Source organism: Takifugu rubripes, chromosome 3 (genome assembly GCF_901000725.2).
Source record: "Takifugu rubripes chromosome 3, fTakRub1.2, whole genome shotgun sequence".
In the NCBI taxonomy this organism is placed as follows: domain Eukaryota; kingdom Metazoa; phylum Chordata; class Actinopteri; order Tetraodontiformes; family Tetraodontidae; genus Takifugu; species Takifugu rubripes.
The window spans coordinates 4,916,732-4,930,986 of record NC_042287.1 but is presented as its reverse complement, the minus strand read 5'-3'; the positions used below and the strand labels follow the sequence as shown (position 1 = coordinate 4,930,986).

General features: G+C 43.3%; 2 protein-coding genes across 5 annotated transcripts in view; both read left to right on the top strand.

Annotated features, from left to right (window-relative positions):
- The first annotated feature begins 359 nt into the window (after positions 1-359).
- Positions 360-8,969, top strand: e2f1 (E2F transcription factor 1). The gene is made up of 7 exons (XM_003962997.3): positions 360-1,725; positions 1,984-2,080; positions 2,645-2,864; positions 2,979-3,131; positions 3,448-3,562; positions 3,653-3,935; positions 6,634-8,969. The coding sequence occupies exons 1-7, from the start codon at positions 1,474-1,476 to the stop codon at positions 6,870-6,872; spliced, it is 1,359 nt and encodes a 452-aa protein (XP_003963046.1). The 5' UTR covers positions 360-1,473; the 3' UTR covers positions 6,873-8,969.
- Positions 8,970-12,394: 3,425 nt separating this feature from the next.
- The window catches only part of LOC101080033 (protein-glutamine gamma-glutamyltransferase 5-like), an 8,658-nt gene continuing 6,797 nt past the window's right edge, over positions 12,395-14,255 (top strand). The window contains exons 1-5 of one of the 4 annotated variants that reach the window (XM_029834314.1): positions 12,395-12,743; positions 13,128-13,322; positions 13,571-13,807; positions 13,881-13,999; positions 14,086-14,214. In XM_029834314.1, the coding sequence (XP_029690174.1) occupies positions 12,698-12,743; positions 13,128-13,322; positions 13,571-13,807; positions 13,881-13,999; positions 14,086-14,214 (726 nt within the window). In that variant the 5' untranslated portion in view covers positions 12,395-12,697. The remainder of the gene's footprint in view (positions 12,744-13,127; positions 13,323-13,570; positions 13,808-13,880; positions 14,000-14,085; positions 14,215-14,255) is intronic. The other 3 variants (XM_029834313.1, XM_011621687.2, XM_011621692.2) reach the window with 3 other exon arrangements.

The following is a 14,255-nucleotide window of genomic DNA, read 5'->3' as shown; positions in this document are numbered from 1 at the left end:
AATCCAATCACAAAGATTCAGGTTATTTTTAAATGTGGAAGTGGTTAGTGACAAAAACATAATAAGTTTAACTATTTAGAAAGCATTAAAGACAGACGTTTAAATTTTGTTCTTTTAATTCGAATGTAATATGCCAGTATCAAAAGTATCACAATATTTGTATTCTTTTTTCCGTATTTCTTGAAGGCCGCTTGCGATCGACAGATCGGCACTCGTTGAAGCATGTCTGCGCGTGGCGAATGACGGCTCACCCTCTCCACCCAATCGGCGGTCGTTTACCCCGCCCTGCAGAAGGTGGGGCTTTCTGACCAATGATAACCGTCGACCTGACGCACGTGCCGGTTTCGCGGCAAAAAAGATTTCGCGCGAAAACTGGCGATCCTTGTTTAGACGTAGATCAGCTGGGACAATAACAACAGTTAGTGGCGATATCTGGGTCCGAACTGGGATTTTACAAATGTTTTGAGCATTCTGTAAGTAACGACAACACCACTAGCTGATATTTTAAAGCACACGTGCGTTTCGCCGCAATATTTCAGTACATTTCCAGTTTTATCGGACCGCTTCCTGCGTGCCCCAACAAAACGAGGGGGTTGAAGAATTCCGGCTAATAAGTTAGCAAGAATGCTAACCTGCCCTACATTTTAGTAATCGTCCATATCAAAACAGCCCTGCTTAAGTAGATGGTACTTAATTTAAGATTTGTTCAAGAGTGATTTGGAGTCATGGTAACGGACATTATATCTAGTTTATTAAGATGACGTTAGCTCACTCCAGTAATGCTGCTGTAAAGTTTTAATTGCAATTTAATTAAGGCAATCGTTGGCCGTAAGGAGGAAAAATATTGTTGTATACACCCAAGTGGATCGTTTTTCGCACGAATCGGGTCGTTTCTAAACTTTCTGTCTTTGTTATCGAGACATAAGCTAGCTTGTTAGCATCCTGTGTTGCAGGGAAAGGCAGTGTGGTCAGGCCTTGCGGCTGTCAGTACAGTTCCTAACAGATGAAAACAAAAGATTAGCTCGCTTGTATGCTAACTCGCTGTTACAGCTTTTGCCGCTACAATAGCTAAATTGATTATATCTCAGAATAGGTATGTTGGCTCTTGAGCCTTAGTTCGCGCTGTTGATATGCATTTAGCAATAATAATGTTTTTGCCACATTTCCTGTTTGGCAGAACATCCTGTTTTGCTATTTTGACACCAGCCTAAGATTGTTTTCATTAGTTAGCTTTAAGTAGATCATTTATGTAGATGTGAATATTTTTGTAATAGCTTCTTTATAGGTATTTTAGAAACAAGTTCTTGGAGAAATGTTGAGGTTTCTTTTAAATGGCCCCAGGATCTCATTGTATTTTTGATTCAGTGAGCATAGAAAGTCTTAGATAGGTGTTGGTGACCATCAACATCTTCATTTTTGACCCCCTGCGACGCCCTCAAAGTCCAGCAAGGCACTACTCTGTTAAACACTGCAATGTCAGAGACTTTGATAACAGGACAGACATCAGAGGACCTTTTGGCTGACTTTGAGACTCTGCTAAACTCTGGGAGTATTGATCTGAGTCAGGACCACCAAATAGTGATCATCACCAGTCCTAGCAATGAGGGACTCCACCCTGGATCTGCCCCTACAAGCACAGGGGAGATCCTGTTGTTTGCCACACCACAGGGCCCAGCCGATGTGGGACTCCACGACAAGCGACGACCTGCCCTCGGAAGACCTCCGGTGAGAAATTGGTGATAAATTGGTGATCTCTACCCTTTCACTTTCACCTAACAATGTAAAGTGAAACTGAAATGGTAGATAAGAGGAGTGATTACTGGCCAACATCTCTTATTTAGGGCGAAGTCCAATCAACTGTTGCTTTTCAGTGGGATCAGCAGTGGATTGATTTCCCCTTCTCTATTGAGTGCTTTTATTAGCACATGGGGCATAACTAAGCTCCTTTCTTGATTCCTTGTACAACTATCTCCATTTGTTTAGGTAAAGAGGAAGTTGGACTTGGATAGTGATCATCAGTATGTCAGCACTACACGACCATGTATTGGACAGGCTCCTTCTACACCTGCCCCTCCCAGAGGTACACACACAGAAATGGTTGATGTTGCATGTAACGTGTAACATGTAATGGACAGGATGTTTTTTTGCATTTTACATTTATTTAAAGAGGCTCACAAATAATCGCAACCTGTCTTTTAAACCAAATGTCCATTCCCCGCTGTAATTTCTGCTAGCAATGGCTTTCTGTAAAACCTATTGAGAGATGTTATGGGATCCCTATAATTCTATTCCATATTTAGAAAAAAAAATAACAAAATTCTGAATTTGTGTGTTTTTTTCTTCTTAAACACCAGACCACAAACAAAAAAAAAAGATGAAAATATGCACTGAAACAATGTCATACATCAAATAACCCACCGTGGACCAGGTTCAGAATCCTACACAGATTCAAAGAACAATATGAGCTCCGCCTGTTCCAACTTCTGTAACTTTGATCAGGAGAGCTAAGAATGTTCAGTTGTATGTTTCTTCAAGTACGGTACACTTTCTTCGCCATCTAAACAGGCTCGACTGGGAGCCTGGATTATTGCATGAGTCACTCCTGGAGAGAGAAGTTAACTGTGTTGTTTTCTCATCCATCCAGTTCCTCGGAACACGACAGAGAAGTCGCGTTACGACACCTCCTTGAACCTCACCACCAAGCGTTTTCTGAATCTGCTCTCCCAGTCGGCTGATGGAGTGGTGGATCTGAACTGGGCGTCACAAGTCCTGGATGTCCAGAAAAGACGCATATATGACATAACCAATGTCTTAGAGGGAATCCACCTCATTTCCAAGAAGTCAAAAAACAACATTCAGTGGCTGTGAGTAAAAGAAGACTGTTTTTATTTTATTGATGGTATTTGTCTTCCTATGAAAGATCCTTAAATCCTTTAAAACCACCTCTATAAAAACCTTTCCGTTTTCTTCTCCTGCAGAGGAAATCGGGTGGATACGGCTTTGGTCAGCCGCCATAAGGAGTTACAGAAGGAGGTGTGTGATCTCACGGAAGCTGAGGAGCAGCTCGACCAACTCATCTCCAAATGCAGCCTCCAGCTGCGACTGCTCACAGAGGACCCACAAAACAAGAAATATCCTTTTAATGGGACTAATTGATCATCATCCATCAGAACAGTGATAATAGTAATGGTGCTCATTGGAAATTGACCCATTTATCCTCTTAGGATGTGACACGGGCAACGTTAATTCATAGATATGATTTAATCCTACAACAACTCTTATTTGTAACATCGTTAGTCATGTTATCAAGCTTTACATAGCAACAATTTATATGCATAAAATGTCCACAAAGACATTTTGATATTTAACAGCTAAATCATCCGATATTATATTGATTCTGTACACAGCTGTTTGTGCACTATATTCCTTAACGGCTCCGTCCAGCACGTGGGGGTACGTACGCTGCCAGGACTTGAAGAGATCGTTTGATTCCCCAGATCAGCTGCTCATGGTGATAAGAGCGCCACCGGAGACGCAGATGCAAGTGTCAGAACCAAGCAAGGTGTGGGCGCCAAAGTGCTCCAAAGTGCTTCGGTTGATGCGTCAATGTCGACATTGTGACATTCTCACCTGCTTGTCCACATCCGTTTAGGGTTTTGAGATGTCCTTGAAGAGCACGCAAGGCCCTATCGACGTCTTCCTCTGTCCAGAAGACAGCTCGGGTGCCTGTAGCCCCGTTAGTGGGAGCAGCCCTACTAAAACTAATACCGAGCCCTCCCTGGTCCCCCCAGTTGCACAGCCCACTGACCAATCAAATGCCAGCGGATCAACAGCCACCTTACAGGCGAGTTCATCGTCGCCAGCATCCACCTCATCTACAGTGACGGCGGCCTCTCAGCAGGAGACCTCATCACTGGTGGTAGGCAGCGACTCAGGTGAGTCTTCCTGTTCCCATCTATGGACATTTGATTTCCCCTCAACACCAATTTTATTAGTTGTTCAATGAAGAAAGTTCGATTTGCTTCCAGATCTTGATTTCAGTGTGATTTCAGAGAAATCAATAAATAGTAATCAATAAACCCCAAAAGACGCACTGTGATCTCGAAGAGCGTCCATCCTTTGCCCTCTTTATGCTTCTTTCCTCTGTGTCTCTGCTGGATGGTGGTGCACGTGAACGCAGCAGTGCAAACAATTCAGCAGCTTTTCTGTTTTTTCCCCATGGGTTTTAATTTGCTTTTTAAGCCCAGAATGATCGAAGGGATCTGCTTAGCATCGGTAAGCAGAGTCAGAGCTTTAGCCCAGCAAACTTCAAAGCAACTCTTTTCCCGTCTGTGAGGTGACAGGCAGCATTCCCAGGACTGGCACATTAGCTAGGCTACATGCTAACCTCTATATGAGAAACAACTGAGAATAACCTTCCATAGATCTTTGTAATCATGACAACAGAGACCTAGCGAGACAACACCTGACTAGGTTATCGAACCAGCGGGCTGCTCAGTTTAGACCCACCACAACGGCAGACTCGACCTCGAAGCGCTGAAATTGTTGCAGGGGACTTTAAGTGTATTCATTTAAAGGCTGTGTGTCCCAAACTATACACAATTGTTCAGTTCCCACCCAGAAGAGACACCATTCATGATCAGGTTTATACATATACAGCTGGGATGCACAGGGCTGCTTCATCTCCATGCCTAGGATCATCTGATCATATCTATAAGCTCATGATTCCACCCCACAGACCAGACCTGGATGAATATAGCCTACATAACCCTTTTCACCATTAATATATCTCACCATCAAGACCATCAGCGTGTTTTCCAAGCAGAAACCATAACTGGACTGGGAGTTGTGGTCTCTGCTGAGGGCATGGGATGCTGCCTTTAGGTTGAGAGACAGGCTAACCTGCATTCCCACCAAGATCTGAAAAAGGGCATGAGAGAAGTGCAAATACCAGCAGCGCACTGAGGGCCACTTCAAGACCCCGGATTCATGCAGCATCTGGAGAACTATTCACTGGATGCAATGACAGCGCAGAACTGTGCAGCTGTTGGTTCCAGACATGCCGAGCACATTCTTCGCATTCTCTGGCACTCCTATCAACGGGGAGAGAGCCACGGCCACCGCACCAACCTAGCAGTTGTTTACCGTAGTCCTGTGGTGACATCACCACTGAAGAAGATGAGCATTACCAAGGCAGCAGGGTCCAGGCAGCAGGGTCCAGCAGACCGTGTGGTCTGTGTGATCACCTGGCCACCAATGATAATGCAGTGCTTCGGGAGGCTGGGCCCTACAACGCTAACACATCACTGGAAGACGCCATTTTGGTTCTACCACACGTTCCCCTGTCCCATATTATCTAGAGTATCCAAACACCCATGTGAGGGTGCGTTTGTACAGTTGCACCACTGGCCTGTGTCGTCAGCCGGGCCCTCTTTACACGCACCTGTACCCCCACCAACAACTTCCAAAAGGACTGTGGAGTTGGCTGATGACGCCACCAAAGATTTGACAACAGGACTCATCACAGGGAGGAGATCCAGCGAAAACCACCTGATGCTAAACACCCCCAAAGCCGTGGTCACTGAGGACTTTACGAGAGTCGTAAAATCCCAAACTGCACGAAAGGAAAGGAGATATCGAGGTTAATGACGCTAAATGGCCTGTCGGCTTGGGGAGTGTTCCCAACACGCGACTCTCCAACAGCAGCCGTGGCCGACTCCTCTATTTGGTCTCTCCACAACGGTTTGAATCAGGAAGTGAGAGAGGAAACGCTCTCACGCAGTTGCAGTTTTCACTGCAAATGTGCACCCAAAGCAGAGAAGACACCCCCCCCCCCCCCAGGTCGTGTGTGCATCACTATACATTCAAAAAACAAGAAGAAATGACCGACGAGATCCTGTTCACGCTGCCGCCGCTTTCGTCACGTCTGCGTTTCGCTCCGACCCTCCCCGTCTGCTCTCATTGGTTGGAGCTCTTTTTACATCATTGCAGCCCACTATTAAGCACGCCAGACGTCCGATTCTCATCCGGTGTCACACATTTAACGACCCGGTTATCGGCGAGCGTACGACTGCCTCACAACGATTTTGGGGGAGGAGCGTAAAAACCAGTCGCCGGTCTTTTGACGGGGCTAAAATCGTGTCGTTTGTGAACATCCTGTGTGACTGACGACTGCAATGTCACGGCTCCCAGCTGAACAGCTGAGAACGGGGGGGGACTTCGCCTGCATCGTACAGAGTGCATATTGTGGGAAGGCAGCTTGCCAGTCAGGCTAGCTAGTGGAGGCAAAAGGCCAGCAGCTTTGACAGAAAGCCCACACAGACTGTTTGGTCTCCTTCCACCAGGGAAGGAATAAGCAGACCACAGACACTTCCATTCCAGCCAGGAATCTATATTAACACAATAAAGTTTTCGATTGTTTACCTGTGTAAGCAGCTCTTTATTTTAAACTTCTTTTCTTTTGACAAGTCTTTGCGCTGCTGCTGATCACTGATTTGCCACACGCGTTTGTTTTGGGATCTTTTATTCTTTATCAGGGGTGTCAAGAGACTTCATCACCATCACCAAACAAACAAAACATGAGTAAATTTACCACATGTAATCTATAATCTTGCATTTGTCTTCTCACAATAGAATCTCTCTTGGGAGGAGACCCATTCGCTCTCAGCGACATGCCGGACTTCGACCTATCCCCCCTCTCCGCTGCGGACTTCCTAAATGGAGAGGGCTTCTCTCTCCCACTGGACGGCTTCATCAACCTGTCCCCCCCCCACAGCCACGACTATCACTTTGGACTTGAGGACCACGAAGGCATCAGTGAACTGTTTGACTGTGACTTTGGTGACCTGACGCACGTTTTAGGAGATGGCTAGATGGACGGTTAGCGCTTGGGTCGAGGACTTTTCTCTCTAATGGGGCTCAAAATCAAAATGTTTTTTTAAAATCTATCATTACCCATTCTCTTTTGGGGGACATTTTTTTTCTTAAACATACTAGGCTGACAGCAGAGTCTCTAAAAGCCCCCTTGAAGTGTTCAGTACACGATTAGCACTTCTCTTTGGCCATTGAAATGTTTTACATCAATACTAGCTATTTATTTATGAATGTTATTTTGATATTTTCTATCAAACGTTTTTGTTTTGATACTACGTGGCTTGTGCAAGTGTTCATCCGTATGAGAAGTTTGGATTCACTGGGCTGGTTTCCTCAACATTGATGCATTTTCTTGCGAGGCTGAAACGCTTCGCTGAACTGTTTCACATGAAAAAGAAGAAAGAAAAAAAAATGCTTGCAGTGTGCAGCTTCAGGCCAGAACGAGATCCATAGACCAACGTTGTCGGTGATGCAGGTTCGCTGTGGATCTATCCAAAAGCAGCGTGGAAGCACCAAGCCCTCCCAAACAAAGGGAAGGCAAGCGAAGCCTTGTGCCGACCTGATTCTTAAGAAGTGCTTTGGCGAGGCTTTCAGCTGATATCCAGTAATGATCCGATCCGTGACATTGTTCATTTCCTCTCTGTTTCCCCCCCCCTCTCTTTTGTGGTTCCTGATGCAGATCTCAGTACAGCTAAAGCAAAAAAATGCTAAGGCCGTGAAAGCCTATGTAGCTGTGGGTTTCATACAAAGATAAGGGAATAAAATCAATAACATAAGGTGATAAACTGAATGGCTTTGTCCCTTCGGGTGTATTGAGATTTATTGGAAATGGGATGGGAAATGAACCGAGGACAGTCAAATCTGCAACTGGGAAAGGTGAAAACAGTTCTAAATGCTGTTGATGCAGCCTAGTTTGCTGGGCTGTTCGCATGTAGTCTCAGGTGTTTGTTTTGGAGCAGAGCAATGTCTGCGATTGCCATTTTAGGTGGTTGTAATAGCGGTGGCGTGATTGAAAAATAGCTCTTACCAGCTTTAGAAGAGGCAAAGCGCCACGCTCGTGCATGTGGGTGTTGTGTAGAAAATTTTGGTCTGTTTCAGAGCAACTTCGTGTTAACTAATTATTTACACGCCTCTGGTATTTTATCGTGGCGCAAAATGCATTGATTCATATTCACGTGTAGTCCGTATTGATCCATACCGCATTGATTTTTTTTTTTTTTAAGCTGAAATGAGAAGCAATAACTTGTTATCATGTACTCAGAGTGTTGACAATACACACCATTTTCTCATGTTTTAATTTATGCTAACATATTCTTGCTCTTTTTTTTTTGCCTTACTGAAGTATCGGGTTTAGATATGTGTGCGGGGGTGTGTGTGTGTGGAAAATTTGAAAGATTTTTTTCAGTCTTGTATTTATTTAAAAGGGTTTCCATTGAAAAAGGTGAAAAGAGGTTGATTATTCTGGCAAGAATTTTATTTTGCTTGGTAAATCCAAGGCATTGAGTTGAATGTGTCTTAATGTATCATTTGTAAATGAGCTTGTTATTTGTGATGTTTATATTTCCTTTTATTGTTCCCCCCATAGAGAATATATTTCCCTGTTAAACAAGTTGTTTATGTGGCACAAATGATGCAGAAACTCATTTAATTTTCATTTTATTCAAACCATAAATTGAAGGTCCAACGTTTGTTTAGGTTTTGTTATTTTTAAATATGTCTGTGCAATTACAATTTTATTTATTCTGTCCTTTCATTAGTTTAGAACTAGTCTTTCAGTTCGACTGAGTCAGGCTGACCTTAAAGTCTTATTTCTGTAGTAATGCAGAAGAATGGCTGCATCTCAATTGTTAGGATCCATTTTAATGTTAACATTTGCTTATTATTGTTGGGAGAAAAAAAAGTTCAACCACTCGCTCTGTCGTTTTAAAGCTGATCTAATTCGTAAGGGGCGATGGCAAAATCAAATGACAAATTTGCCACATATAATTATCTTTTGAAGGTTAAAAGGTCAATTAAATGTAGCAGCAATTCACAGAATGTCATTAGTGAGGATGTCAGTGTAGATTCTCAAGATTAATGAGGACATTTCATGTCCTTTGCCACCGTCCTAAGAAACACGAGGTGTGGAATTCTATCCGACACACTGGACCTTTAGTTCTTCAGATTAATCAGTGTCTTCTGCTTTTCCATAACAACCGATGATGTTGCTAGTTGGTCAAACATTATCCTGTATTCTTCTGATGCTCCAGACTGTTCCGCAAATATCCGGAGACCATTTTAAATGTCTGTCTCCCTCTTCATCCATTTTCTAATTCCAGTCCCGCCGATAAGGTGTTTCGCTTCGATAACAAATATATCCTGAACAATGTTTCCGGCTGCCTTTAACTCGCGGCGCAGAATGCATCGATTCATAACCTTTAGCACGACAAACCCAGTGCCTTGTTTAGGTGAGACGTTCCAACCAGGTTTTCATCTTGTCAAGTGTCGTGACGCTGTTGAAATACCACGTTTTTGTCTATTTTCCGTTTGTTGGAGTCAAATCAGCCTCTGATGGGTGCATGTGATGTTTTGTTCAGCGAGACTGAGTGAATTGATTCCATCCCTGAGCAGCTGTTCAAAGTGCATTTGGGGGGGGGGGGGGGGCGTGAAGCAGCCTAAACAATCAATCTCAGCTTTTCTGTTTAAAATCTGTGGCAACACACTGGGTTCAAATAAAATCCAATTGTTTTTGTCAGTTATTGTGTACCAATATGCTTTTTTTAAAATAACTTATTTGTGTAGAAATTTAATATTTCTGGAATATTATTTTTAAATGTAATCTCTCCTTCAGGACAGCAACATTTTCAGTGAATTCTGATTGAAATTTGTCATGTCACAATCTGATCTCGTGTTTTCGAGGGCGTGTCCAGCCTCCCCTGCTTCAGGGGGTTTCGGAGAAAGGGTTTTACTCTTTTCAAGGTCAAGAGGCAGCGTTCAGCTTCCGCTGTGGTCATGGGTGTGGGGGTGCTTCCATAGACCTTCAAGGTGCTGCGCAGTGCCCTTACAGAAGAGAGCTGGGGTGGTCCTCAAACCTGCAGCGGTCTGTGAAGGAGAGGCACTCCCTGGGGTTGGATTTGGAAGAAAATATCTTGACTCCTGCATTTGTGACATGACTTGAATCATTTTCCTTGTAACGAGCTGGAGCATCGGTGCAACATGACAGTGACGTTTAAAAAGGCATTTCTAACAAACATTAGAACCTCTGGTGAAACATGGACCTGTGATCTTGTGGACTGAGCGCATGGAATGGAGAGAATTTCTGTGCCAGATAAGGAGAAGTCATAATAATCATAAAGTGGACATTTTACTGAGAGGAATATTTATTACATGATGTTTTGTGTGTCCTGATAGAACTGCTAAATGCTGATTCAGGGTTTCCTCTGGAGCTTGATGAGAAATAGGTTCTGAAAGAACTTAAAGTCTCCATGTTCCAGCAAGTCCATGGCTCCTGCCTCTCTGAAGGTCCTGGGGTCAAAGTCTCCTGATTCTCATATGTCCTCAAAACACTGAATGAGATCCTCTGTGTTCTCGAACACAGTGTTATTGGCTCAGCTGGGAATGTTCCATCGTGTTGGCAGTCAATGGGAAACCATTTTATGAAGAGCAGCTGTCTGCTGGGGTGATCTGGGGGGAAGCTGCTTTTAAATCACTCAGGAGGCCTGTTGCACAGTCACGTTGAGTTGATTTGCATAGAAGTATCCTTAAAAACTGACGGTGTTAAGGTGCTCCATCTGAAGAAACAACAAAATCAACTAACCCATGAAATATCCCAGGCCATGTAAAAGCAACTCCGCATAATTTATTTTCACGCACTGCTTCTGCCAGTGTTAAAGAAGGCCGTTTACAATGTAATGCTGGTGTGTAAAGGAATAAACGACGTGAATAAATGAAGTTTTAAGTGTAACAGACTGTACTAATACATAATTTCCTGTCGAAGTTAACTCAACATTGATCCAAAAACTAGAATGGTTCACATTTGAACAGTATATTAAGCAGGATTACTGACATTTGATTAGCTGTTTGCCTTGAAAACGCTTTTGTAAATGTCTGACATTCCATCCATGTCACTTTCTTTCACAGTGAACTGACTTGGAAATGGGCAAATATGCCAGACTCTATGCCTGTGAAAATATAATGTTTTTAAATTAAATTTCACTGAGAAATGCATATAGGCCTGCCTATTCAGATTCATATTTATGATGGCTATATTCCCTGATGTGATCAATTTGAACGAGATCAAATTAAAATCATGTTTGGGCCTTTTGTGATTGATACCCCTGAAGTACTGGTTTTAACCGCTAGAGGGATCCCTTTCCCGCAGAATACACATTACAGAACATAAAGCTGAGACATTATAAAATTACATATTTGGGTTTATTCAACCTTTTAACTACACTGATGTCTGATGTAGTGTTACCAATGAACTGTTTTTTGTTTTAGAAGAGTTGGGGTTTTTTTAGTTAATGTTAGGGTTTGTTGGATCGCGGTACCTTTCAAGTGTAGCTGCCAATCCGCGTGTTCTTTGAATGAAGACTTCGAGAAGAAAAGTACCAGTTTCAAAATGTATTTAACAATAGAACCAATTTGAGATACAAATATTACAGAGCTCCGGGCCAGTTCATAACCCTAGCAACAACAGAGTTAATTGTCAGGGCATGAAGTCTGACCCCCTAACTATCCCTTGACCCAGTCCTTTATAGTCACACACATGCAAATTCACAATGTTCATGCAATCCAATCCAGATCCCCTGCTGGGATGTCCTCGTCCTCTTCCTCCAGTGTTGGTAGAGTTCTTCTTTTCCATTGTTTTCCCAGGTGGCCAGATCCCATTCTTCATGCAAATGTGATCATCAACCCCCCTGATGTCCTGTATACAATGAGTGGTTGACACCCCTGCCTGACTGGTCCTGGGATAACAATAGAACAGACAACAATCCTGCAACTGGAATGTCTCTATTCTTTATTACATTTACCAATGAGTCTACCTTGCCTAACTTCTAAGAGAAGACAGAAACATATGGTGAAACACATAACAACAAGATAAAGACAATTCTCATCAGGTTACAACAGCACAAAAATCTTTCCAATTGTTAGCTGTCATCTTAACAGGCAGCTGTAACTTCTTTATTAATAGGTTTTGATTCTCAACAGTGCATATTCCTGTGATGATGCAGCGCTGAAATGTCATTGTCCTCGCCTGTCATTGCCCGCTACACCCAAAAAACTTCATAAGCAAAAGGCATGTGGCTGCATGTGGCCGCCTAAGATATGATAAGATTTCACAGATGAGATGGATCACATTAATATCTTTTCTGAGAAGGCACTGACTCAGAGGCACGCACGCACGTACGCACGCAAGCAATATGATTTAATTATTCATATTATTTAATTACATCATCTAATAATTTCAATAACATTCTAACTCTAACTTCTGTAACAGTAACTGCATGACCTATTTCAAGAAATATTTTTCTTTGATAAGAGTTTTTTCTTTGATAAGAGTTTTTTCTTTGACTTTACTTACGCACAAATGACAGGACTGAATCTTTCAAGAGTGAGATAACTCTACACACACACATGCAATCGTGATAAGACCTCCTTATTTCATCATGTTATGCTGCTACTACTGTTTTAGAACTGCAGTAGTTAATAAATTCCAACTAGGATTACCAATACTGAGTAAGGAGGAGAGAAAAGGAGAAAAAAATGCAGGGGAGATCATTAAAAGGAAGAAGGTGGAGCCAGCATTTCATTCCTTCATTTGCTTGTTACACTTGTCAGGACAATGGAATACATGCAGCAGACACTCAACAAGATGCCCGGTGAGTTCTGTGAGTGTATCTGTTTTAAAATATTTATTACACTTCTTAGAAATGGAGTTTCGTGAGTCATTTCTGCCTAAATTACAGTGATCTCGTTCAAATTGATCACAAATGATTATTAATATGGTCTCCGTTGTTTAAGATTTTCACATTCAAGTAAAAAAAAAGAAATAGCTGCACAAAAGGCACCAATCTAAGTTAGCAGCATGGCTGTAAAGTGTGGAATGTGGAATGATAGGGTCCAGTGAAAGAATGTAACAAAGCGTTTGCCGGTGATAAACAACATGCAAGGTGTTTCAGCTGCTCTTCTACCTCTCCGATCATTGCTTTTAGCTTTGCTTTTATTCCTTATCCATAATCTCTGCTCAGATTAGCGCAATTCTGCATTCTCAGGCACCAGTCGAGGTGGCTGCCACCTGAAGTTTGTCAACTTTGAGGCTCACGAGAACCACATCTCCCATGAGACACAGGGGCTCAGCCAACGGCACCTGGTGGTACGGAGGGGGAAACCCTTCAAAGTGACTCTCCTGTTCGGTGGCTATGCCTGGAATCCTCACACTGAGGCCTTGAGCCTGCAGGTGTGGCTAGGTATAAACAAACAGGCTGCATGTACATCATCTAATATGCTCTTAACAGGAACTGTCAAACAATGAGGCAACGATCAGGCCGCATCACTTTTTCAAACAGTCCTGATGGTTCACCACCATCAAATACTGATCGGTCAGGATCTTGGTTTTTTTTCTTGTCTTCAGCAGATTACATCAGATTTATCTATCTATAAAAGTAAATTTCCTCATTCGTGGTTTGCGCCTGAAAGGTTCCCTCCTTTCCTAAAGGTGATATGTCAGAGTGGATGCCACTGAAGCTTTCTGCCAACCATCCCAGCCCCCACACCTGGTCAGCCAGAGTCACCCCGGGCGACGTGCATTTGCAGTCGATCACCGTCCACATCTGCTCCCCTGTCCTGTCCTCAGTGGGGCTCTACCGTCTCCTTCTCCACATCGAGACCTTCCAGGGCCGACGGACGTACGCGCTGGGATCGTTTGTGCTCCTCTTCAACCCTTGGTTGGAAGGTTGGTCGGTGCAGGAACGCTTGGGTTAACGTCTACAAAAGTCATTCCACAATTACGCAGTGCTGCTTTCCAGGCGACCCGGTGTACATGCCTCTGGACGTCCAGCGAGAAGAGTATATCAAGAGTGACTATGGGTTGGTGTATATGGGCAGCCATCAGAATATTAGTAGGCGACCCTGGTTATACGGTCAGGTAGGTCCGTAGAAGAGGTGGGAAGGTCATTAATAACAGAAGCAAATGAAGTACAGCTGAATATATGTGCCTGTGTGTGTATCCAGTATGAACCTGGGGTCCTGGAAGCATGTCTGCAGCTCCTGCAGGTCAGCCCGCAGCACCTCAGTGACAAACGTAAGGATTACATTCTACGGGCCGATCCTGTTTACCTCAGCAGGGTGATCTGTGCGATGGTGAGGAACCCACATCTCAAATTATGCAAAGATAATCCCCG

Coding starts and splice junctions, on each gene's coding strand:
- e2f1 (XM_003962997.3), top strand. CDS start 1,474: ATGTCAGAGACTTTGATAACAGGACAGACATCAGAGGACCTTTTGGCT. Junction 1,726..1,983: donor CTGCCCTCGGAAGACCTCCG/GTGAGAAATTGG, acceptor CCATTTGTTTAG/GTAAAGAGGAAGTTGGACTT. Junction 2,865..2,978: donor AAAAACAACATTCAGTGGCT/GTGAGTAAAAGA, acceptor CTTCTCCTGCAG/AGGAAATCGGGTGGATACGG.